This window comes from Hemicordylus capensis, chromosome 9 (genome assembly GCF_027244095.1).
Source record: "Hemicordylus capensis ecotype Gifberg chromosome 9, rHemCap1.1.pri, whole genome shotgun sequence".
NCBI lineage: Eukaryota > Metazoa > Chordata > Lepidosauria > Squamata > Cordylidae > Hemicordylus > Hemicordylus capensis.
In genome coordinates this window covers 6306058-6331126 of record NC_069665.1, presented here as the reverse complement: position 1 = coordinate 6331126, position 25069 = coordinate 6306058, and the positions used below count along the sequence as shown (strand labels likewise).

General features: G+C 48.4%; 1 protein-coding gene across 6 annotated transcripts in view; it reads right to left on the bottom strand.

Moving 5' to 3' along the window:
* Positions 1 to 5762: 5762 nt before the first annotated feature.
* Positions 5763 to 25069, bottom strand: part of NUP93 (nucleoporin 93) — a 105481-nt gene continuing 86174 nt past the window's right edge. For all 6 annotated transcript variants that reach the window (XM_053271100.1, XM_053271099.1, XM_053271102.1 and 3 more), the window contains 10 exons: positions 23577 to 23768; positions 21595 to 21721; positions 20813 to 20885; positions 20153 to 20197; positions 19473 to 19589; positions 18525 to 18643; positions 14642 to 14759; positions 12476 to 12559; positions 8088 to 8216; positions 5763 to 5976 (listed from right to left, as the gene is read on the bottom strand). In XM_053271100.1, the coding sequence (XP_053127075.1) occupies positions 5866 to 5976; positions 8088 to 8216; positions 12476 to 12559; positions 14642 to 14759; positions 18525 to 18643; positions 19473 to 19589; positions 20153 to 20197; positions 20813 to 20885; positions 21595 to 21721; positions 23577 to 23768 (1115 nt within the window). In that variant the 3' untranslated portion in view covers positions 5763 to 5865. The remainder of the gene's footprint in view (positions 5977 to 8087; positions 8217 to 12475; positions 12560 to 14641; positions 14760 to 18524; positions 18644 to 19472; positions 19590 to 20152; positions 20198 to 20812; positions 20886 to 21594; positions 21722 to 23576; positions 23769 to 25069) is intronic.

Genomic DNA, 25069 nt, shown 5'->3' with positions numbered 1-25069 from the left:
TGTGCATACAGACATCTGAACACAGATACAAGATCATAGGGCAGTTCACACGATCGAGGGTCAGGTAGGAGAAGTTTCTTACCCTAATTCGGGAGCTGTGTGCACTCACGAGTGGCCGTCGTGAGAACCCGACAAGCAAGGGGGGAGGAGAGGGAAATGCTCGTCCGCAAGCTGGAGAGGAGGCAGATGGTGAACACAGAACTTGTACAGAGCGAGGGGGGAGGGAAAGCCCCTCCCGCGCCTCCCACCTCCATACTCAGCTCACAGGCATCTATTTATTTTATCTTATTAAATAGAGTTGTACACCACCCCAAAACTCACATCTCTGGGCAGTTTGCAACAAACCTAAAACAAATTAAAACAGAAATCAAAACATTAAAACAGTTTAAAACCAAAATTTTACTTAAAAAGCTGGGGTGAATAAATGTCTCTTATGAATCTTTTAAAAAGAGATGTAAAGTAAAGTCGTAACATCGAGTCGGTGTCGACTCCTGGTGACCACAGAGCCCCGTGGTTTTCTTCGGTAGCATACAGGAGGGGTTGACCATTGCCATCTCCCGCACAGTCTGAGATGATGCCTTTCAGCATCTTCCTAGATCGCTGCTGCCCAATATAGGTGCCTCCCATAGTCTGGGGAACAGACCAGCGGGGATTCGAACTGGCAACCTCTTGCTCCCTAGGCAAGTTACTTCCCCGCTACGCCATTAGCTGACTTTGGGGAGGCTCTTATTTCAGAATTAAAACACAGGATAGAGCACAATGAAACACAATAAAAGCAGCAGTATATAACGTCATGAAAAATCACAAAAGTCTCCAATATCTGTTTAAAGTTGGACAGGGAAGGAACAAGAGGCAGGGATTTCCAAAGAGCTGGGCCAGCACTGCAGAAGCTTGCCCAGGGGACACTGACAACCAGGCTGCTTCAAAAGGCAGGGGCTCCAACCTGTGGTACTCCAGATGCTGATGAACTACAATTCCCAATAAATTGTAGCTGGGAATGATGGAAGTTGTAGTAACATCTGGAGTACCACAAGTTGGGAACCCCTGCATTAAAGCAAATGGTGAGATCCCAGGAGCCATTTTAATTCTGTATTTCTCCCCAGTGTTTCACAAGGTATTGACCAAACAGTTGGGATATGCAAAACATTTCGAAACATTTCGACTCAAAACAGGCCGTTTCGAGCTCAGAACAAAACAACCCCATTTCTATTTGAAACCTTTCAACATTTCAAGTACCATTTTGGAGGCTTGTTTTCCCCTTCCCAATTGGTTTTCTGGCACTGGCTATGGGGGTTTGGGGGGAAAGGTTAAACATTGGTTTAAAATTGCCTGCTTGCCCATTTCTTTTGTGGGTTGGGTGGTGGGGAGCACCCATCGTGTCTTACCATCCAACCCACTTTGGCATTTCCAGGAGTTACCCATGGGGAACAATGGGGTGTTTTGTGTTTCCCCATTTTTCCCTATGGCCAAAACACTCAAAACTTTTCGAGTTTTGTTCTGTTGAAACAATTGGGTCGACCACTGCTTTGATGAAACATTTTGGCTATCTGTGTTTTATTTCGAGCTCAAAACAAAATGCAAAAACCATTTCAATGCACATCCCTACAAAACATTGCTCTTATCACCATATCTGTATCTCCTGCACTGCAAGCCTATGCATGTTTACTCAGAAATAAATCCCACCAAGTTCAAGGGTACTTACTTGTAAAAAGGACTCACTTCTACAGTGAAAGCTGATGCTTGTGCACCCAAAAGTGAGACCCACTGAATTCAGTAGGGTTTACCCCCAGGTACCTCCCCCGCAAGAATAAAACCTAATCACATTGGCACATCCAAAAGTAATTTATAAAGAGATTGCTGTATGGCACTATTTCTCAAACTTGGCCTTTGGCCAGGGTGGCTGGGGATGATGGGATTTGTAGTCCAACAACCCTTGGAGACCCAAGTTTGAGAAACCTCACTCTTCTGCAACTAATGAATACTCTGTATTATCATCTACCCAGTGAAAAGCCACATTCGTTCAGTCAACAAGGCAGTAAAACTGAATTTTTAGCACTCTGCAACCCTCCTTTCTTCTTGATCTTGTATTACTTATTTTATGCATTTATACACCAATAACTCACATCTCTAGGTGATTTACATCCTTATTTTCCAATTTATCCACAATTCTATTATTTTCTATACATTTACACATGTTTTTGCCCATTACATTACCCACTATTACAATAGGATATGAAATCAACAGAACATTCCATTTCAGCAATATGGTCATTTCACAGGATATCAGTACAACCTTCAAAAGATAATTTTGGAATAGATCACATTGATCTGTCTTCATGAATCTTTTTCACTATTTTTTATATAAACCTTAATTATTTTAATAGAATGGTTGCATGGACTCGCAAGTTAAAATTATAATGCAGGAGTGGGCAACCTTAGCTCTCCAGATGTTGCTGAGCTACAACTCCCATCCTCCCCAGCCACAATGGTCTACAATATGGGAGTTGTAGTCCCAACATCTGGGGATCCATCTTGAGAACCTCTGCTATGAAACATGCTGTGCATGAAGAATACACTTTGGCTTAACTTGTGCATATGTCCACTGAGGCACCATCTATATAGCTATGCTTCCTTCCATCTCGCCTGGTTTCCCCCCATTACCCAACCAAGAAGAGGAAAACCTTAATGCATTTCCAAGGATTTGGATCTGCAAGTAATCATATCAAACCCAAGCCGAAAAGAAATCCAAATCACCTGTCTTAAATTGGAACAGAGGCCAAACCATTATTCTTAAGACCCTTGCTGGATCCTGAGAGAATATAAACTGCAATCAAACCAGACAAAATAACTTTCAAGCTACCTGTTTGGAAAAAAGGCTAAGTTATAGCTGGGGTCCCGATCCTCGGCTGTGCTGCCCTTTTCCAGCCTCACAGGAGAACTGTCCCATCTGAGAGAGATTTAATACGTACCAGGCTTCTTGACAGGTTTGAACCAATTTCATCAGGCCTTAATTATGGAGTTATCAGCGCTTTTACTAGTAACAGTAATGATCTCCTAGGTGGTGTCATGGAAATTAAGCCCCAGGCTGAAATGGACAAGGGTAGGTGCTTCAACCCATCTACGGGCTTGCTGATGTCTGGCAATTCAATCTTGAGTTGATGGATTCATGTACGGCTCGCTCTTCTGTGACGTGTCTTGTGACGTGTCGCTCTTCTGTGTATGTGTTCATTTTTTAATATTGTCTCGCCAAAGCAGTTCCATGTAGCGTGCCTTGCTCTAAGTATGTGTGTGTGCATATACATCTCCCATATCTTCATCTCACGCTCTGATGAAGTAACGCCTACTTCATTAGGCCTTCCGTAGACCAGGCCAGTCTACGAAAGCTCATCCCACAGAAAATCTGGCCGCATTTAGAGGTGCTCGAAACCCCCTGGGTATTCACTGAGCATCTTGGAAGGGGGTTGGAAATAAAACTGCTAACATCATAATGCAGGGGAAAGCAATCTTGGCTCTCCAGCTCTGGTTGAACTACAACTCCTATCATCCCCAGTCACAATTTACTGCGGCTGGGATGATGGGAAGTGTAGTTCAACCACAAGCTGGAGGGCCAAGGTGTCTTTATACAAATCTATGGTGCAGCCACATTTGGAGTACTGTATAGAGTTCTGGTGGCCACATCTCAAAAACGATATTATGGCACTGGAAAAGGGGCAGAAGAGGGCAACCAAGACAAGCACCTTCCTGTTGAGGCAAGGCTACGGCATCTGGGAAATTTTAAGTTTAGGGGGAAAGTGATGAAGGGGAGAGACACGACAGAGGGTTACAAAACCATGCATGGTGTGGAGAAAGTGGCCTGAGAGAAATTCTTCTCCCTTTCTCACAACACTACAACCAGGGGCTTTCAATCACGAAACCTGACTGGGGGAAATTTAGGACCGGCAAAAGGAAGGACTTTTTCTTCACCGTGCAGAACTAACCTAGGGAATCCTCTGCCATGGGGCCAGGTGACAGCCACCAGCTTGGCTGGCTTTTAGAAGGGGATGAGGCAAATTCATGGAGTGCGTGTGCATAGACATCTCCCCTGTCTTCATCTCAGGCATCTGATGAAGGAATGCCTGCTTCCTTAGGCATTTCGTGGTGGGGTGGGAGTGCGAGGATAAGCCAAGCTGCCTCCTTGGACACCCTCTTAGCTCCTTAGGACAAGCTGCTACTGTGCCCTACAGAATCCCTCCCTTTCCGTCCGTGTCTTCCCAGTCCCGACTTCTGCATCCCGTTCAACTTGAATCTCATGTTCTTCCCTCTTTCTGTCCCCTTCACCCCTCCCTGCCCCCAAACTTTCCATTTTTGAACAACTACTCTGGATTCAGGTATAACAAATGCACGATTCTTTTCCAAGTCCTGACTGCAGAATTGGGGTCTCCCATGTCCCAAAATGGGAGGGTGCAGGGGTGGAGCTCTGCAAAATGGAGCTGCTCCTGATGAATACGGCAAGTTACCGGCTGTCCTGATGCCATGAGGATATAACCCCCCCCACAGTATTGGGTGCTACTGGCAGGGACAAGGACCTCTCGGCATAATGCCAGCACACAGAATGTGATGTACTTACTATCTGTTATGGAGGGAAAAGGGGAGGCTGCTACATGGGGTTGCCTTCTTTGCTGCCAGCTCAATGTTTCTTAGGAACTGAGTCAGACCCTTGATCCAGCTATCTCAGGATTGTCTACCCAGGCTGGCAGTGGCTTCTCCAAGGTTGCAGGCAGGAATCTCTTTCAGCCCTATCTTGGAGATGCTGCCAGGGAGGGAACTTGCAAGCTTCTGCATGCAAGCAGGCAGGTGCTCTAACACTGAGCTATGGTCCCATCCCGCAAGGGGAAAATCTTACTGTGCCCACACATGTAGTCTCCCTTTCAAAGGTAAAGCAGGGCGGACGCAGCTTAGCAAAGGCGACCATTCATGCCTGCTACCACAAAACCAGCTCAACCTTCCTGATCCAAACAGGACCTAGACACAAAACTTGTGATAGGAGGTGCTAGGGAGGAGACCCTAACCTGCCACCCCACTCCAAGAGGCTGATCTTATCATTAAGAAACAAAGTCCCACTTAGCATTTTGAAGGGAGGAGAGCTGGTCTTGAGGTAGCCAGCATGACTTGTCCCCTTAGCTAAGCAGGGTCCCTCCTGGTTGCATATGAATGGGAGACTAGATGTGTGAGCACCGGAAGATATTCCCCTCAAGATGGAGCCGCTCTGGGAAGAGCATCTAGGTTCCAAGTTCCCTCCCTGGCATTATCTCCAAGATAGGGCTAAGAGAGACTCCTGCCTGCAACCTTGGAGAAGCCGCTGCCAGTCTGTGAAGACAATCCTGAGCTGGATGGACCGATGGTCTGTCTCAGTATATGGCAGCTTCCTAGGTTCCTAAGGCATCAGTTACACTTTCTTGTTTTCCAAAGAAGTGCATGCAGTTGAATACAAGACATAAGCAGCATTAAAAAGGATGCTTTAGAATTTCCTCAGCCAATGAGGTTATGTTACCCAACAAGACTAAGGGAGGCACTTTGTTCTTAACTCATAACTGTAGCAAGCAGCTCAGCAAATTTCCTAGGAAATAAAATGAAGTCACAGTACCTGTCTCCGTGGGTCCCGCTGGCTAATTAACAGGCTTCCTCCTCCCCCCACCCAAGGAGAAATCTTGCAAAAAAGGGAAATAAAGGCATAAGAAAACATAAAAATTGGTGAAAGCAAAATAAAATGTCGAAAACAAATATAAACCAAAGAAATTTATTGTGGCTGACAAAAATACATAAAAAAAAGAAGAAGAAGAGGATGGAATTGGACCCATCCACTGAGCATACTAGTCAGCAGGACGGCTAATTCATAAGGACCTCCATCTGCACCAGGCGTGCGTTTGTATCCCCTGAGGTTCGGTAGGGGATCATCCCGGCAAAGGTGATCAGTGCTCGAGCTTGGGATCGGAGTTGCTGCCAAACACAGAAACAAAACCGGAAATACATGTTACTTTTATGGGTGAGTAAGAAAATGTCACCACACTATCGCTACCGCATCAGTCACCCCACCTTCAGCTGTTCATCTGAATTCAATCTATTTTTTGTTTTCAAAACATGCATAAGTCCAAAACATCAATAGCAAGTGGTCTGATAAATCATAGCACCTAGAGAAATACAAAATGTTTCTGTTTCCTGGGTGGAAAATGTGGTTTCAGTAATTGAAAGTCTTCAGAAATTCTGTTTTTCCCCACTTGGTTTTTCTGGCCAGCATTTCTTTAAAATCTTTTAAGAAAAACAGCAAAAAGCTGTACTGTGGTTAAGATTGAGATGCCCTTCCTATTTTGTGCCTGAAAATACCACTGTGTTTAGCAAAAGCCTTCAGTCCGGCTAGGTAAACCGTTACGCCTCTCTTGTGTCTGAACACAATCCAAAATGTGGAAAACAATTCACAGCTGCGCTCCCCAGAAAGGTTAAAGGGAGCCTGGAGGGAAAAGTGTTCCATCTACTAGAGTGGCTTCATCAAAGACCAACAGCAGGAGGGCCATCCAAATGCATTCACCTTTTTCGGCACGAGAATGCCCCGCAGCTCCAATTAAAAAGGAAAAATCAAAACAAATCAACGCAGGGTTGTGCGACCTGCAGCAATGCTGAAACTGCTGGGCTAGCATTGTTCTGGAACTTGGCTGGCACAGATGTGCATCTGATTAAAATGTGGAAGATGGAAAGAGAGGAGGTGGTACTCCCACGCTTCCACATTACTATTTGGACTTACAGCAGTTACGAAAATGGGTTGGAGAGGGCATCGTCTGGGCCCACTCTTCTAAAACTGTAAACTAGCGAAACTGGAGGGGTGGGGAGAGGTGTGTGTATACACGTGTGCTTGTGCAACAGACACAAGGGTATGTGAGAAACATGCACTTTACTACACACCCAGAACTACCCTTTCCACATGCCCCTACCCAAGAGACAACAGAAGCCCTGTTGTACCTGTGCTTATGATATCTGAACACACATACAGGTCTTTATGTGAATGGCTGTACCTGCGTTCATTTCCAAAGGGAAGCTGGGTACAGGCCCTCTGGAATGCAGGACACAGAGAGGAAGGGTAATGCTGTACCTGCTTTCAACATAAGATGTGAAGAACTCTACCTGCATCTGCTGTATGCAGATTGTATGAGTGCTGAACGTCATGTGTGAATAGGGTTTATGAGTCTCTGCCTCCCCAGACAGATAGGTCCTGTGGCTAGCATTTCACATGTCAGCTCAACCATGCAGTCATGGGAGTAGCCTTTGACTAGTCACCTTCTCAGCCAGTTTGGGTTGTGTGTTTTTTTAAACTCCAGTTAACTGGATGTAGGGATCTCCTGTCTCAGTTTGAATCTAGCCTGGTCCTAGACTCCAGGGGTGGTGTTAGCAAGCAAGTTGTTATGTCCCAGTTTTCACATGTGTAAAGTGGAAAAATTCAGAGTCTTACTTCATGGGGCAGCTGCCAAAATAAATGGGGAGATTGCAGTGCCCTTCTTTTTAAGATTACAGTTGCATAATTAATCTTCTTTTTAATTAATTCTTTTAATTAATTTTAATTAATTAAATTAAATTATTAATTATTAATTATTAAATTAATATTATTAATTATTAAAGTATTTAATTATTAAATTAAATTATTTTTAATTAATTCTTCTTTTTAATTAATTCTTTTAAATCTTCTTTTAAATCTTCTTTCTTTTTAATTAATTAATTAATCTTCTTTTTAAGATTACATAGTTAGTTGCATTACAGTTGCATTACATAGTTAGTTGCATTACAGTTGCACCACCATTGCACCAGGAAACAGCAAATAAATACTCCCAACTTGCTACACAGGCTGGCAGCAGCGCCACAGTTGTCCTTGGTCTGGATAAAAGGGCCTCAGTCTAGGGAGTGCGGCCTTGAAGCCCGTTGTGGCCACGGTGTCATCATCTGGGGCTCCTCTCCTTAGTCCGAAGAGGGGCTCTTCCTGCAGAGCAGGCACTCCTGCTCGAAACCAAGGACAACCGGGGCTGCCGCCCACACAGTCAAAGCTGGGTTAGGAAAGAAAACCTTACCACATCTCGGTCTTCAATCACACGCGGAGGCCTGGCTGGAGTGGCTGGGCTGGTGCCCTTCAGCCTCTTGTATTGGGTAAACAAAATATTCATGGTCGCAAGGAGGACCTCTGACAAATTGTGTCTGATCTACAACAAAAGGGTGAGCAAGATACAGAAGAGATGAAAGACCGGCGGGGAAGCTGAGGGCCTACTCGGTGCCCTACGGAGGGGAGGGAGATGTTGACGTCTCTAGCCCAATTCAGACATTATGCTGTACAAGTGTACAGATGTCTGTACACTCGTACATGCATTTGTGTGAATGATGTGCCTGTGTTCATCTTCAAAGTGAACTTGGATACAGGCCCTTCAAATGCATGGGGCAGATCGGAAGTGGACTTCTGTACCTGCATTCAACATAACATGTGAACGAGTGTGCCTGGGTACCGATCTGTACCTGGGTACACTGTACACTGGTTGTATGAGTGCTGAACATAACGTGTGGGTGGGCCTTCTTTTGTGAAGCCCAGTCCTGTGGCCTGTAAATCTAGCACTGGGAAACATGACACACTCTTTCACCTCATACTTCAGTGGTTTTCAAAAAACAATTACCTTTAACAACACGTTTCTTTCCCCGTTGAACTGGCTGCTAATGAACCTCCAAATTCCAGGAGAACTTTCCAGGACAAAGTCAATGTGGGGCACTTTCCAAAGTCAGTGTTGGCCTGTGTGGACCCTTCCCAGTTGATACAGGAAGCGGGGAAAGAGTGTGACACCCCGATTGACCTTAACACTCCCCCCTAAGGCTGCCTAGTTCAGGGGATGATTACAAGTCGTGATTGGGGAGGGGGCGATAGCTCAGTGGAAGCGCATCTGCTTGGCATGCAGAAGGTCCCAGGTTCAGTCCCTGGCAGCATCTCCAGGGAGGGCTGGGAGAGACTCCTGCCGGAAACCTTGGAGAGCTGCTGCCAGTCAGTGTAGACAATACTAAGCTAGATGGACCAAGGGTCTGACTCAGAAGGCAGCAGCTTTTTATATTCCTGTTCAAATTGTCTTTCAGAGACACTTAGTCTCCATTACAGATCCTCTCACCGAGGAACCCCAGGGCTTCCAAGATCCGCTTAAAGAATTATAAAGGAGTTGTAAAGTATTTCTGCAAACCAAATAGTGCTGTGCAAGTGCACAGACTGAAATCAAATGCAGTGACTGAAATTTGTTCTGCCGGCACAACATATATTTGTTTTGCCTTGTGCACAATTTAAAATCCTTTGGCCCAATTTTTATAGGAGTTGGAAAATGGAGACTCAGAAATCACACAAATAACTGAGGAGATGCAGGTGGACAGAAGTTATAAACCATGAGAACATTCTGGAGACAGGAAGGCACCCAAGAAGCAGATTGGTCTAGCACAGAGGCTCCCAAGCTTCAGGATCCAGATGTTGTTGGACTACAACTCCCATCATCCCCAGCCACAGTGGCCTTCGGCTATTTAAGTCAGACTGCTAATATTATAATGCCATGATACAAATCTCTGATGGGGCTACATTTGGAATACTGTGTACAGTTCTAGTCCCCTTAACTCAGAAAGGATACTGTAGAACTGGAAACGGTGCAGAAGAGGGCCAACAATGAGATCACCTTCCTTACGTAGGAACATAAGAAGCTGCCAAATACTGAGTCAGACCATCGGTCCATCTAGCTCAGTACTGTCTACCCAGACTGGCAGCAGCCAGCTTCACCAAGGTTGCAGGCAGGAATCTCTCTCAGTCCTAACTTGGAGATGCTGCCAGGGAGGGAACCACCTAGATGTTCTTCCCAGAGCGGCTTCATCCCCCGAGGGGAATATCTTGCAGTGCTCACACATCAAGTCTCCCATTCATATGCAACCAGGGCAGACCCTGCTTAGCTAAGGGGACACTCAGGGGAGACATGGTTGAGGCTTATGAAGTTACGAGTAGTGTGGGGAGAGAGAGAGGTTTTTCTCCCTCTTCTCCCAGCACTAGAACCAGGGGTCATCCCATGAAACTTGATGGCCGGGAAATATGGGACCAACACAAGGAAGTACCCTTTCACACAGCGCAGAATTAAAGAGTGGAATTCTCTGCCATGGTGATGGCCACCAGCTTGAATGGGGCTCAGGGAGGGCAGGTCTGTCAATGGCTACTAGTCTTGATGGCGACAGGCAGCTTGTCTTCAGGTTCAGAGGCAGGAGGCGAGGGCAGGGGAGGGGGCATGCCTGCATTTCCTGCTTGTGGGCTTCCCAGGAGCAACAGGAAGACCACTGTGGGAACAGGATGCTGGGCTAGTTAGGCCTTGGGCCTGATCCAGCAGGGCAGTTCTTTACTGTGGTGGGGGATGATGGGAGTTGTAGTCCACCAGCATTCTGGGCACCAGCAACCCATTTTCTGGGGCTGTCATTGAAAACAAGTTCCAGAACTAAGCCTTGGATCAAATTAAGCTACTTTGAAACGTGGGGATGAAAAAGAAAGCACACAGGATGAAAAAGATGCTTCTTTCTTTCACTAAATGTCAGGGAATGAGTGGTGGGAAATCCATCTTTTTGCAGACGTGGCAAGAGTTTTGTGCCAGGATTAACGTGCTGACGAGGAGTCGGGGCCCACAATGTCACGCAGCTAGGATTGGCGTTTGTGATCAATCAGCCCAGAGGCTAACAGCTCCTGATAAGCGGCTTCTGGCCCAAAGCCTACAAAATGGGTGACTTGGGAAATCAATGTCGTGAGGCTTGGAGCAAACACCCTGCTCCTCCATCCACAGGCCTTTTATCACAAAGTTCACTTTGCAGCAATTATTTGATTGACAACCCTTCTTGGAGATGTGTTGGAAAGATGGGAGGTAACTCTTGCTCCCTCCTTCTTAACTAAAAGGAAGAGACCTGCCACCCACCCCAAGCAAACCTCTTTCAACGGTAAGAGTGTATTAAGTTTATTACGGTCTTAGACCAAAGACATATTTCAACAGGAATGCAACAGGATGATTTTATCAGTTGCTTTAGGCTGCAAGGCTATGGACCTAACCGGAGAACAAAAACAGGCCCTTTTCCTAATCTAATTCTAGAATTCCACAAGAATCTGGCACAAACAGTGAAATAAACAGGGACCAACCAAGTCGTTTCCCCAACCCACTATTCTGATTGCACCCTTAAGAGAGATTCACAATCCAGAGTGCCTAACAATTTGTCTATACTTTTGACCCAAGCTAGAGGCTCTGGGGCTTTAACGCAGACGAATGCCCCACACAAGCAGGGCAGCCTCATTCTCTTGGATGCTGGAGAATATGTTGCATACAGCCCAGGGATGAGCATACAGAACAATCCATGGGTCTGGGGGGAAATGCAGAGCTCCCTCTGCTTGTGTGTCTACCACAGGCATGTGGACCTCTGGATGATATTTATTATGTTTTGGAGGTAGCCCTGTTTTAATAGCGTTGCCTTCTTCCCCTGGGTTACAGACCAAGGTGAGTTGCAGTTCCTCCAGGAGAGATTCTCCTTCCTACTTCAGACACAAGGTTTCTAGCCACAGCTTAAAAGTGGCTCTCAGTATCAAATTCCAACGATGCTTTCGAGCAGGCAACGGGCACAATGGCAGGGGCTTGTTGCTCCCCTGAGGCAGGGTGAGGCAGATGCCTCAGGCACAGGTGTGGTGGGGGGCACAGGGGGAAAGCCAATACTGCATCCCAGCCACCACCCCACCATCCATTGCTGCCACCCTTCCTCACCTTGCTGGGATGCTTTGTTCACATTCCCCCCTCCTTGCCCTGCTGGGTGATGAGCTGGTCTTGTGGAAGCAAGCACCAATTGTCCCTTTTGCTAAGCAGGGTCCATCCGGGCATGCATTTGAATGGGAGATTACATGTACAAGTGCTGTAAAATATTCCCCTCAGGGGATGGAGCTGCTCTGGGAAGAGCAGAAGGTTCCAAGTTCCCTCCCTGGAAGCATCTCCAAGATTGGGCTGAGAGAGACTCCTGCCTGCAACCTTGGAGAAGCCGCTGCCAGTCTAGGTAGACTATACTGAGCTAGATGGACCAAGGGTCTGACACGGTAGAAAGCAGCTTCCTATGGGTGCATCTTTTCTCTCTGTCCCATCCTGAGCTCGAAATGCCACTGCTGCCTGGCTTGGTGCCATAACTGGAGGCTACTTGCAGGTCACCTCAACAGCAGAGCACGGACAACCCAAGGGGTGGAGGGCATCAGGTTTTCCTCCACCCCAGGAAGCCCAATCCCTTGGCCTGCCCTCTAGCACAGCTCCCGCTGGTTTGGGTGGCAGGTTCCAGTCAACGGTGCTGGCCGGCGAGGGGGGGGGGGACCAGTATGGGCAAAACAGCATTTCCCGGCCCCAGCGTAGGCTGCTCTGGAGAGGGGAGGGTGAAGTACGTCACAGCAGCTGCTTACCTCGTCGCTGAAATTCCTAAAGGCAGCTACTCTTTCTTCCACATATTCTTGACTCAGGGGGACCAGCTTTAGCTGTTCAATGATCTGTAGTGAAACAGAAGATAATTAATGGAGGGGAAAGGCTGTTCGTAGTGTGTGTGCGCGTGTGTGAAATATCCCCTCTGTCCATTCACATTACTCTGCAAATTTACAGTTTTGTTGAAAACCTGAACCAAACCTGTGTTATCCCAGTAAGCAGCTTATGCCCATGCACAACTTCAGGATTAGCATATATGACATTATGATATAGGGGGTGGTTGTAAAGTAAAGGTGTGCCCTTGAGTCGGTGTCGACTCCTGGCGACCACAGAGCCCTGTGGTTGTCTTTGGTAGAATACAGGAGGGGTTGACCATTGCCATCTCCCGCGCAATATGAGATTATGCCTTTCAGCATCTTCCTATATTGCTGCTGGGGATTCGAACCGGCAACCTCTTACTCCGTAGGCAAGTTACTTCCCCACTGCATTATTAGGTGGCTTTGGGGGTGAAAGTAGGCCTCCAGAAATACTCAGCGAAGGACATGCATCACGTGGATAAACTGCCCCTCTTTACTGGGTCAGAGACGGGGGAAATCCTCTCTGTTTAGGAAGCCACTAATCTATCTCTCTGAAGGAGGAAAGCAACGTGTGTGTGTGTGTGTGTGTGTGTGTGTGTGTGCATGTACATTTTAAATCTGAGAGAGAAAGAGGACTATTCAGTCCTCCTCCTCTCCCTGCAATGCTACCTCTATAACGGTGCAGCCTGCTTTGCACCTCATCTGTTGTTTGTTTGAACTGGATGGCTTTAAAAAGATGAGACGAATTCACGGAGGAAGACAGACCTTTCAAAAGTGATTCAGCATCAACACAGATGCTCCATAGCCTGAAAAAGCACACCTCCGAAGATGCTAAATGTAGATGGTTGTCTGCCAGGTATGCAGTCGGTTCCCAACCGTTACTGGACAATTCCCATCATCGGGGCGGAGGTACAATAGGGCGGGTGGCTTCAAAGAACCCAAGGGGCCTGCATCCAGGAACTGCCAAGGGCCCAGGAGGAGGAACCACACACCCCCAGCCCAGCCCAGGCTCCCACCACCTTCTGCCGCCATCGCCAGCCGCCTTTGTCGTCTGCTCGCCCAATTTCCAGGCCCATCAGCTGAGCTCCTTCCCTCCTGGCCAATGGAAGGAGTGCAAGCCCAGGAGCCAGGTGGCAGGAGCAGCGGTAGCAGTGCCGAGGTTGGCCCCAGCCAGCTGGAGCGGGGAGGCTGGCCATGTGCACTGTGTGAACACAGGCCCACTCTCGGCTCACTACGCCCCTGCCTGCCACCCCCAGCCAAATGGCCAAAGGCCGCTGATGAGGGGAGCTGCAGTTCCACCAGCATCCGGGGAGCCAAGACTGGGAACCACGGACCTACTGAATTCATAGCGGCCAAAAACTTGGCCTCGGTAGGAGGGGCCCCCTGCTGCAACAGACTCCTGCACTCGGCCGAGGGGTGGGCCCATGGATGGCCAAGGCCCCTTCCAATGCAGCAGGGCTGTGATTCTCTTACTACCAAATGCCGAGGCTCTCAGGAGTTTCCAGGGCTAGAAGTGGGGATCTGAGCTCCCAAAAGAACAGCCCTGCTGGATCGAGCCCAAGGAGGCCCATCTAGTCCAGCCTCCTGTTTCCCACAGTGGCCCACCAGATGCCGCTGGGAGCCTACAGGCAGGAGTTGAAAGGGGCATGCCCTCCCTCCTGCTGTGACTCCCCTGCCACGGGGACTCAGAGGCATCCCCCCCTAGCCAGGAAGGCAGGCTGGGAAGTTCTCCATGCTCTGGAGCTTTGAGGTCCAGCTCGGCTGTTTCCCTCAGTGTTGTGCCTACAAAGACTTGCTCCATTGCTTCCCTTGCTTGCTGGATGTCCCTTCAGGCCTCTTGGGGCCTCTAATGCCAGCCTGCCAATGTTCCAAGGCCCTCTGGCTCTTGCTTTCTCCCCCTCTCCCTGAAAGCGCTTCTTAGCTGCTCTTCAGCCGAAGCTCCGACAAGGGACGGGCTTCCCTGGGGCCCCTGGATGCTCTCCTGGCCAGAGATGAGGCGCTGAACTCGATGAATTCCCTAACTCTACCAAGCAGGGCAATTCTGATCTTCTCAAGGGGAAAACTGAGACGTACGTCGAAGGCCCTGTCAATGTGACCAGCGTGATATTCATCAAAAAAGGTGATCAGGTCCAACAGAAGGTAGAATGTGGAGTTGATGGGCTTCTTGGCACTTATCCCCTGAGCTTTATACCTGGTGGCAGGGGGAGAAACAAAGAACACAAGTTTAATCTGTGAAAGGGCTGCACTTGATCACAACATGCGTAGACAACCTGCTATTCTCAGACGGCTCAGCAGTTGGGGAAAAGAGGTCAGCAGAAGAAATTATAAGAAGCATTTACAGACTCCTTACAAGTGATTTACATGCAATCTCAATAACCTTTGGAACAAGCCTGTACGGAAGGCTAGCATTATCACGCCACGTTGCAGACAGGGAAAGGGTTGAGGCGAGAGGACAGCACTTCACCCCTGAGCTGCTGAATGCAGGGGTCCCCAGATGATGTTGTTGACTACAATGCCCATCACCCCCAGCCACAGCAGTCAAAGGCCACCAATGGTGAGCGGGGTGCTCCACCGACACCTGGGGACCCAAGATTGGGGATCTCGGACTCGGCGAGTTCATAGCTGCAATGAACTTTGCCCTGGGAGGGGCCTGGGGGCTCTGCCTGCCTGCCTGACCCCCCACCTCACCCCCACCCCCCGGCTCTCCTGGCTGTGGCCGGCGCTTATGAGGCACACCCTTCAGGGCTTCTCTTGGCTTCCTCTGGTGCTGTGACTTCAGAGCAGGTCACTAAATCCAGCGGCTGCAGAGCGAATAGCAGGCATGTGGACGCAAGCGAGGAGGGCATCTTAATCTCGCTAACCCAAAGGAGGGAGTCTAGAAGGAGCCGACCACTGTGAGTGGGCAGCAGTGGAGCAGGCGCTTGTTAAAAAACCAAAGAAGACATGATCTATGGTTGCGGAGTAGGCAAGGCTGAAACTGGGGTGTGTGTGTGTGTGTGTGTGTGTGTGTGTGTGTGTGTGTGTGTGTGTGTGTGTGTGTCCTCCCACCATAAGGGACAAAGCCTTAGCCTAAGACAGGGGTTTCTCGGCTGGGGAGGATGTGAGTTTTAGCCCAACAACTCCTGGGGACCCAGGTTTTGAGATCCCCTGGCCGAAGGTACATGGCTCTGCCTCTGAAGTACAGAGGAGCAACCCGTTCAGGATAGCTGCCTCTGCTGATGGCGAGCATGGGCTTTTTAAGTTGGTAGAGGGGCAAGAGACAGTGAGGCAAATAGGTCAGCTTTGGGAAAGGAAACCTCACGCCGGAGGGACAGGGAGAAGGAGCAAGAGGCGAGTTCCTTCATTGGTTCAAATCCCCCTTCAGCCATGAAACTCACTGGGTGGACTCTGGGCCAGTCATGTATCTCTCAGCCTAACCTACCCCGCAGGGTTGTTGTGAGGATTAAAATAACCATGTACTTCCTCTGAGCTCCTCATATAAATGTATGTACAGTGAGGGAAATAAGTATTTGATCCCCTGCTGATTTTGTCCATTTGCCCTCTGACACAGAAATGACCAGGCTATAATTGGAATGGTAGGTTTATTGTAGCTGTGAGAGACAGAATAACAACAAACAAACCCTCAAAAGCCCAGTGCCCAAAAGTCAGCGATGGATTTGCATTGTAGTGAGGGAAATAAGTTTTCGATCCCCTATCAACCAGCAAGATTTCAGGCTCCCAGGTGTCTTTTCACTATATGTAGGTAACGAGCTGAGATGAGGAACACCCTCTGTAAGGGAGTGCTCCTAATCCCAGCTTGTTACAGTACCTGTATAAAAGACACCTGTCCATAGAAGCAAGCAATCACTCAGCTTCCAAACTCACCACCATGCCCAAGACCAAAGAGCTGTCGAAGGATGTCAGGGACAAGGTTGTAGACCTGCACAAGGCTGGACTGGGCTACAAGACTATCGCCAAGCAGCTTGGTGAGAAGGTGACTGCAGTTGGCACGATAACTCGCAAATGGAAGAAACACAAAATAACTGTCAATCTCCCTCGGTCTGGGGCTCCATGCAAGATCTCACCTCGTGGAGTTGCAATGATCATGAGAACGGTGACAAAGCAGCCCAGAACTACACGGGGGGAACTTGTCAATGATCTCAGGGCAGCTGGAACCATAGTCACCAAGAAAACAATTGGTAACACACTACGCCGTGAAGGACTGAAATCTTGCAGTGCCCGCAAGGTCCCCCTGCTCAAGGCAGCACATGTACAGGCCCGTCTGCAGTTTGCCAATGCACATCTGAATGATCCAGAGGAGAACGGGGCAAAAGTGTTGTGGTCAGATGAGACCAAAATCGAGCTCTTTGGCATCAACTCAACTCGCCGTGTGTGGAGGAGGAGGAATGCTGCCTGTGAGCCCAAGAACACCATCCCCACCGTCAAACATGGAGGTGGACACATTATGCTTTGGGGGTGTTTTTCTGCTAAGGGGACAGGACACCTTCACCGCATCGAAGGGACGATGGACGGGACCATGTACCGTCAGATCTTGGGTGAGCACCTCCTTCCCTCAGCCAGGGCATTGAGAATGGGTCGTGGATGGTTATTCCAGCATGACAATGACCCAAAACACACAGCCAAGGCAACAAAGGAGTGGCTCAAGAAGAAGCACATGAAGGTCCTGGAGTGGCCCAGCCAGTCTCCAGACCTTAATCCCATAGAAAATCTGTGGAGGGAGCTGAAGGTTCGGGTTTCCAAACATCAGCCTCGAAACCTTTCTGACTTGGAGAGGATCTGCAAAGAGGAGTGGGACAACATCCCTCCTGGGTTGTGTGCAAACCTGGTGGCCAACTACAAGAAACGTCTGACCTCTGGGATTGCCAACAAGGGTTTTGCCACCAAGTACTAAGACATCTTTTGTGAAGGGATCGAATACTTATTTCCCTCACTACAATGCAAATCCATCGCTGACTTTTGGGCACTGGGCTTTTGAGGGTTTGTTTGTTGTTATTCTGTCTCTCACAGCTACAATAAACCTACCATTCCAATTATAGCCTGGTCATTTCTGTGTCAGAGGGCAAATGGACAAAATCAGCAGGGGATCAAATACTTATTTCCCTCACTGTATGTATGTAGATAGTTAGATAGATAGATAGGTAGATAGTTAGATAGATAGACAGATTAAAATAAAATAAGATGCCATAGGAATACAGGAAGCTGCCTTCTACTGCCTTCTGCAATGGCATTGGTCCATCTAGCTCAGCATTGTCTACACTGACCAGCAGCAGCTCTCCCAGGTTCCAGGCAGGAGTCTTTCCCAGCCCCACCTGAAGATGCTGCCGGGGAGTGACCTGGGACCTTCCGCAGGCAATCCACACCACGGAGCTGCAGCCCCATCCCCTCAGGGGAGTATCTTACAGCAGACAGTGCTCACATGTAGCCACCCATCCAAGTGCAAACCCGGGAAGAGCCTGCTTAACCAAGGGGGCGATTCATGCTTGCTTCCACAAGACCAGCTCTCCTCTCATGGCCCAGCAGAGGCTGATTCAAAAGGAGGCCAGGCCGGAGCCGTGATCACAGCGGGCGACCTCTTCTGTAACCTCGGGGGCACACGGAAGCCTTTCATTATTTCATGCAATCATTTCTCAGTGCACACAGTCGGGGAAGGACTGACTCGGCTAACCGCAAGCTAGATAACATCTCTAAAGCCACCCTCCTGCATATTTCCTCTTTCCCAGCTTTGCCAGGGGTCAAACGGCTTTATTTGCCCCTGGCAAGCTCACTGGACTGAAAAAGCACACACCGATTTAAAAAACACAGCCACACACAAAAAGGAAGAAAGAAAGAACATGTTCCGGCTCTGTGTCTGTTCACTGAACACATCACTCAAGCCGTTTTCCAAAGCAGCACGGACAAGGTCAAGGAACCTCGGCTGAGCTGCAGCAGGCAGGAAAGCGCAGCCGCCGCCCCTCACCTCTCGGCAATGGAATGAGCCATGTTCTTCAGCCGCTCCTTGTTCGACTGGGGGGCGCTGATCTGAGGGACGACGGGGCTGAGCAGCTTGTTCATCAGCTCAAGCACTTTGTCTGGGTTCTGAGGGATACACAAAGAGAGAACTGCATCCCCCGGCTAGAAGGCCACTCACTCCAGAGAAAATCAAGGGCCAGGCCTTGAGTCAAAACAAACACAAAACAGCAGCAGCATCTAAGTAAGAGGCTGTATTTGCATGGGAACCGAGGAAGCTGTCTTATACCAAGTCAGGGAGAACTTTTCGGTGTATCTCACTCACTCATCAGCTTAGTTTTCAAAACCTGGATATTCTGACAAAGTATAGTCAGTCCACTTTTATGCAACCTAGATTGAGACATCAGAAGAAGATACAGCACTGAACATGAGGACGGAGGAAACTGCCTTATGCTGAATCAGACCACTGGTCCTTCTAGCTCAGTATTGTCTACACTGACTGGCAGTGGCTTCTCCAAGGTTTCAGGCATGGGTCTTTCCCAGCCCTACCTGGAGATGCTGCCAGGGACTGAACCTGGTTCCTTCTGCATGCAAAGCAGATGCCCTTCCACTGAGCTACAGCCCCATCTCCTAAAAGGAATATCTTACAGTGCTCATATGTAGTCACCCATCCAACTGAAAACCAAGGCAGACCCTGCTCAGCAAACATAACAATTAATGCTTGCTTACCCACAAGACCGGCTCTTCTTCTCAAAACAAAGGAAGCTGCCATATCCTGAGTCAGACCCTTGGTCCATCTAGCTCAGTATTGTCTACACAGACTGACAGCAGTTTCTCCAAGGTTGCAGGCAGGAGTCTCTCCCAGCCCTACCTGGAGATGCTGCCAGGGATTGAATCTGGGACCTTCTGCATGCAATTACAGAGATTTCTTTGGACAACAGTGATAAAAACCTCATACCTTGGCAAGGTCATAAAGTTTCGCCGCTTCTTCGAAAAGCCCTTGGCTCTCTGCCACAGAAGCCACTTTGTTGATTATTGGCTTGGTGTCTCTAGTAAACTTGTCAATCACTCCAGGCTGATGAAGGAAGAGGAGATGGGATAAAGTATTTGACATACGGAGTGGTTACAAATTCCTAGAACATCCTATCAACTGACAACAACATTTTTGCATGCAAGAATATGGTTAGTTAGTTCAAGTGAAAGTTCTCATTGGGGAAAACGCAGAGATTTTATGTGCCAAGGTAGATGCAACAGACTCAGTCTTTCTCTCTTTAATTCTTATTTACAGATTCTTAAAAATAATTATAAACATGCAACATTGTAATTATGCTGTTATCAAAACCAAAGAACAAAAATTTAGAATTTGTCAAAAGAACATTACAAATTAAGTTCAAAAGTGCAGCTAAGATTGGAATCTCTCTTTTACAGACTCCAGTTATACAAAAAAGCAAATAAATCTTGGAAGTCAATTGACCATTTCCCATTAAGCTATTTATGGAGGATGCCCAATTTCAGCTGACACATGAACACAGTTATATTATTAAGAAAAAGAAGAAGTGGATGGACCACTGGATTAGAATTAGAAAATTATTCAGCTAGCACAGAAATTTATATATATACACATATATAGGAACTTACTTTTCGACTGCCATCATTCTCCAGTTTTCCAAGAATCATATCAAACTACCCATGAAAACAGAAACAAAAACAAAAGTTACTAAGGGTGTGTTACTCTGAGGCACAATGCTTAAACCATGGGTCTTGAAATCTGTGGCAGCATCAAGCATGTGTAAATCTTGCTTCGGAATCATTGGACAAATCTGTCGGCACATAATATAGCAGCCAAGATCCTAGGGTGGAGCGATCATCCCAAACAGACCGTTGGCTCCAGGGTCTGTTTTGAAACCCAACTGCTCTTTTACTGAAGAAGATCAGAAGTCAAAACTTAAATAGTTTTAAGCTTATTTTTGCTTCATCAGGTCACTTTTTAACCAGCAGTTTCTGCAACTGGTTGCATCCTGCGAAGAATCCAGAGCTGAAATGAAAGCAGCACTTCAGCTGAATAGTGTGAACAGTCAAATGCTCTTCTATAACACTGCTAAAGTGTGCGTGTGGGGGGCGGGGGGGGCGGGGGGAGAGATGGACAGTGAGGGTATCAACTGAAAGTAACCGAGGAGCTGTTAGTAAGCTTCTCAGGAACCTCAGGGGTCCCCAGAATATGCTTTGGAAACCACTGCTGTGTTGCAGGCTCTTCTGAAAAAGAGTGGATTGCACCCTAAGTCCTCTCTCTCCACATACCTCTCTGCTTTCAATCGCCAGTTCGCTCACACAACGCATAAACATGTTCTCTCCTTGGCTGTCCTTCTCATTCCTGCAGCAGGAAAGCAAAAATGAGGGAACCACTGCAGATCAGCTGTTTTTGCACACAGTCAAAGTAAAAACAACCTTTTTAACAGTTCTTAAGAATATGTACAGTCTGCTTTTCAATGAATACATTTCCCAACATGTCAGCGGGCTCAAGGCTACACCATTAAGCCTGTCCCTGAGCCTCAGCTCCTGATCTCTCTCGTCCCTTTAGGGAAGGACTTGCAAATTTGGCTAACGCTTGGATTGTGATCCTTGCCGAGGCACATCCCGCAGACTCCATGGCGGCCAGCAGAGGGTAGCTTACTGCTGCATCTGAGACATTCCTAGAACTTTTTTTTTTAATGTCCACAAAGTCAGCTCTTGCCCTCTGAAGTGAAGCAGATCTTAGACAGATAAGAAATTATGGGAGAAACAGGACCCAAAATAAGTTTATCTCTCTCACCTTCCGCGATTGCAAAGGTTACTACTGAGGTTACTGCACAGGTGTGAACCCAATGAGCGGGCATACAATGAGGATCACGACAACGAGGACCACGACAATGATCAAAAGGGACACCTCGGCAATAGCCACTGGGAAGGATGCTGTGCTGGGATGTGTGGGGAAAGTTGTGCCCCCTGCCCTGCCCCACACAAGAGCCAGCTTTTGATGCCTCTTGCCCAGCTAGCTGGGGTTTCCCAGAACACACAACCGAGCCATGGCTGCAGGAGCCTACCGGAGGAAATAGTAGTACTGTAGGGCTTCTCTAGGGTCGGTAGACATAAACTTGCGGGTGTAAAGCAGCAGAAGGCGGACAAAATTCAGGCGCCGGATGGCAGGAGGGTCGCCAGCCTCATGGCTCACTGAAATATTAGAAAGAATGATCAAGAAACGTTAGGAACATAGGAAGCTGCCTTAGGGACCCTGGAACCATCTAGCTCAGCACCATCTACGCAGACTGGCAGCGGCTTCTCCAAGGTTGCAGGCAGGAGCCTCTCTCCGCCCTATCCTAGAGATGCTGCCGGGGAGGGAATTTAGAACCTTGTTCATGCACGCAGGCAGATGCTCTTCCCTAAGGGCAATACCTTACAAGCCCTCACATGTAGTCTCCCATTCAAATGCAAACCAGGGCAGACCCTGCTTAGCAAAGGGCAATTCATGCTTGCTACCACAAGACTGTCCCCTTAAGTGGCGCAGCAGGGAAATGCTTGACTAACAAGCAGAAAGTTGCCGGTTCAAATCTCCACTGTATCGGGCAGGAACAATATAGGCAGATGGCATCATGTGCGTGGGAGGAGGCAATGGTAAAGCCCTCCTGTATTCTACCAAAGAAAAGCACATGGCTCTGTGGGCGCCAGGAGTCGAAATCGACTTGATCGCACACTTTTCCTTTACCACAGTACCAGCTCTCCACCCTCACTCCTTCTGTCTGAAACATCTGGGCTCTTTTTCTGCATTGAAGCCAGCACTCATACAAACAATGCAAGGGGAATTCAGAAAGCACCCTTCAAGGCAAGTGCCTTCGTCTAAGTGGCTTTATCAAAGGGGCCACTTCCAAATCCAGAAACAGTGGAGCACTGAGCCTCACATTCTGGAGACCCATAAAGCAGGGGATGGGTCCCGCCATCACAGCCTGCTTGTGAAGCTTCCTGAGCCTAGCTGGTCGCTGTTGGGAGGCAGCCTGCAGAGTGAGCCGGGCCACTGGTCTGACCTAGTTCCTGGGACGCGGTGAGACTGGCCTTCTTTGGAAGTTACGTTCATCCGTCTTATGAATTCTCCAACACACACTGTCACTGCAGCTCAACACCTTTCAGAAATTGCTTCAGAATGCTAATGTGTGTGTGGAGACAACAGGCGCAGAGTCAGTGGTATGCCAAGTATCCCCAAGACCAGTCCATACCCTACAAGGGCAGATGGAAGCTGCCATATACAGAGTCAGACCATAGGTCCATCTTGCCCAGTATTGCCTGCACTGACTGGCAGCGGCTTCTCCAAGGTTGCAGGCAGGAATCTTTCTCGGCCCTTCCTGGAGATGCTGCCAGAGCGCAAAGCTGGGGCTGTAAGCATGCAAGTCTTACAGTGGACTAGTGTCAGGACATCCTAGAGTGAATGACAGAATGCCCCCTGAAATGCACTAGTTCCTTCCAAATGACCATGGAATGCATTGGATTTCTGAATGGCTCCATTCAGAAACCCAATGCATTCCATGGCCATTTGGAAGGAACCAATGCATTTCATTGGAACATCAGAACATAGGAAGCTGCCATATACTGAGTCAGACCATTGGTCTATCTAGCTCAGTATTGTCTTCACAGACTGGCAGCAGCTTCTCCAAGGTGGCAGGCAGGAATCTCTCCCAGCCCTATCTTGGAGATGCTGCCAGGGAGGGAACTTGGAACCTAGATGCTCTTCCCAGAGTGACTCCATCCCCTAAGGGGAATAGCTTGCAGTGCTCACACTTCTAGTCTCCCATTCATATGCATCCAGGGTGGACCCTGCTTAGCTTAGGGGACAAGTCATGCTTGCTACATGACCAGCTTTCCAAGACCAGCCCACCAACCCCTGACTAACAACTTTAGGCCCTAATTGCCACATCTCTGGCAGTCGGATGCTTGGATGGCATGTTTATATTCTGCAGAGGATACAGACAGAGCCGCACCCCCGCAGAAGGGTTCATTTCTGGCAGGGAGAAGCCTAGATGAGTAATGCGGGACTCACAGATCTGTGCGCTCTGCCCAGGAGACTTCAGAAGCAGCTTGAGTTCAAAGAGGACCAAGGCGACGTGGACGGCGTGGCAGCGCAGGCGTTCGGTGCGGAAGAGGAAGGCGATGGCGGCTTCAAACTGGGCCGTAAGGAACAAGACTTGGAAGTACAGGAAGGGCTGCTGGTTGACGGCAAAGTGCGACTCACCTGGAGGAACACGCAAGAGTGGAGGGAAAGATGTCGGTGTCTGGGACTGATTCGGCTGTGGTAGTAGAGAGGGTGTGTCATAATGCATCACCGCTTGGCAAGGCAAAAGGGAAGCAGCCATATCAGAGCACTAGATCATTCAGTTGCACTCCAGGAAACCTCTCTCTGATGGCATCACTGTGCACACATCATAAAAAGTTTTTTTAAAAGACCTAGGTAAGGTTAGGGAAGAAGCCATATTGTTCTATTTACATGCCAGCCTGATTATTGGACAAGTCATGAACTACCCATTTCGGAGTCACAGGAATAAAGGAAGTTGCCTTATACACAGGGGCAGAGCCACCACTGAGCGGATGGGTTCAAAGAACCCGGGCCGCCGCACCTGAAGGGCCTTAGACACAACCCCTGCATCTGACATCAGACGCGCGGGGGGCATGATTTAGCTCCCAAACGGGGCCCCGCGGCCCCGTTTGGGAGTTACATCAGCCAGCGCTGCATTCGCAACGCTGCCGCTCTCCCTGCTTTTTAAAGGGAGATCCGTGCGGCCCCTTTTAGCTCCGTGCAGCCCCGTTTGAAAGCTAAACCATGCCCCCACATCTGACGGCACACATGGGGGGCAAATGGGGCTCCAGCGGCGGCGGCAGAATCTGGGCCGCCGCTGGCCTCCGCACCTGCTTATACAGTCTTGACACCATCTTGTTATTTATTTATTTATTGTTCTAAATAAACCGCTTTGAGAACTTCGGTTGAAAAGCGGTATATAAATATTTGCCGTCGTCGTAGTCAGACCCTTAGTCTCTCTAGCTCAGGACTGTCTACACTGACTGGCAGTGACTCTCCCAGATTTCTGTCAGGAGTCTCTCCCAGCCCTACCTGGAGATGCTGCCAGGGATTGAACCTGGGACCTCCTACATGCAAGCAGATGCTCTTCGGCTGACCTATGGTCACATCCCCCAAAAGAAATATCTCACAGAAGCCAATGCTCACATATAGTCACCCACCCAAAAGCAAACCAAGGGGCAATTTGTACTCATTACTGCAAGACCAGCTCTCCACCCAAGAGAGTTTAACTGTTTCGGCTGGCTTGTCCATCTTGTTCAACACCATTGCTTCCAATAGGATGCATCAGTATGACAGCTGAGCTCTTTGAAGAGGTTCCCTTTCAAGGCCTACTCAAGGTCCCCTGCTAACTGAGCAAAGAGGCATGTTTTAAAGCAGCGATTCTCTTATATTTACTAGAGGGAGAGCAACTGGCCCTATCCAACCCCAGCACAGCATCTCCCCAGTGGCTGTTGCTGGTG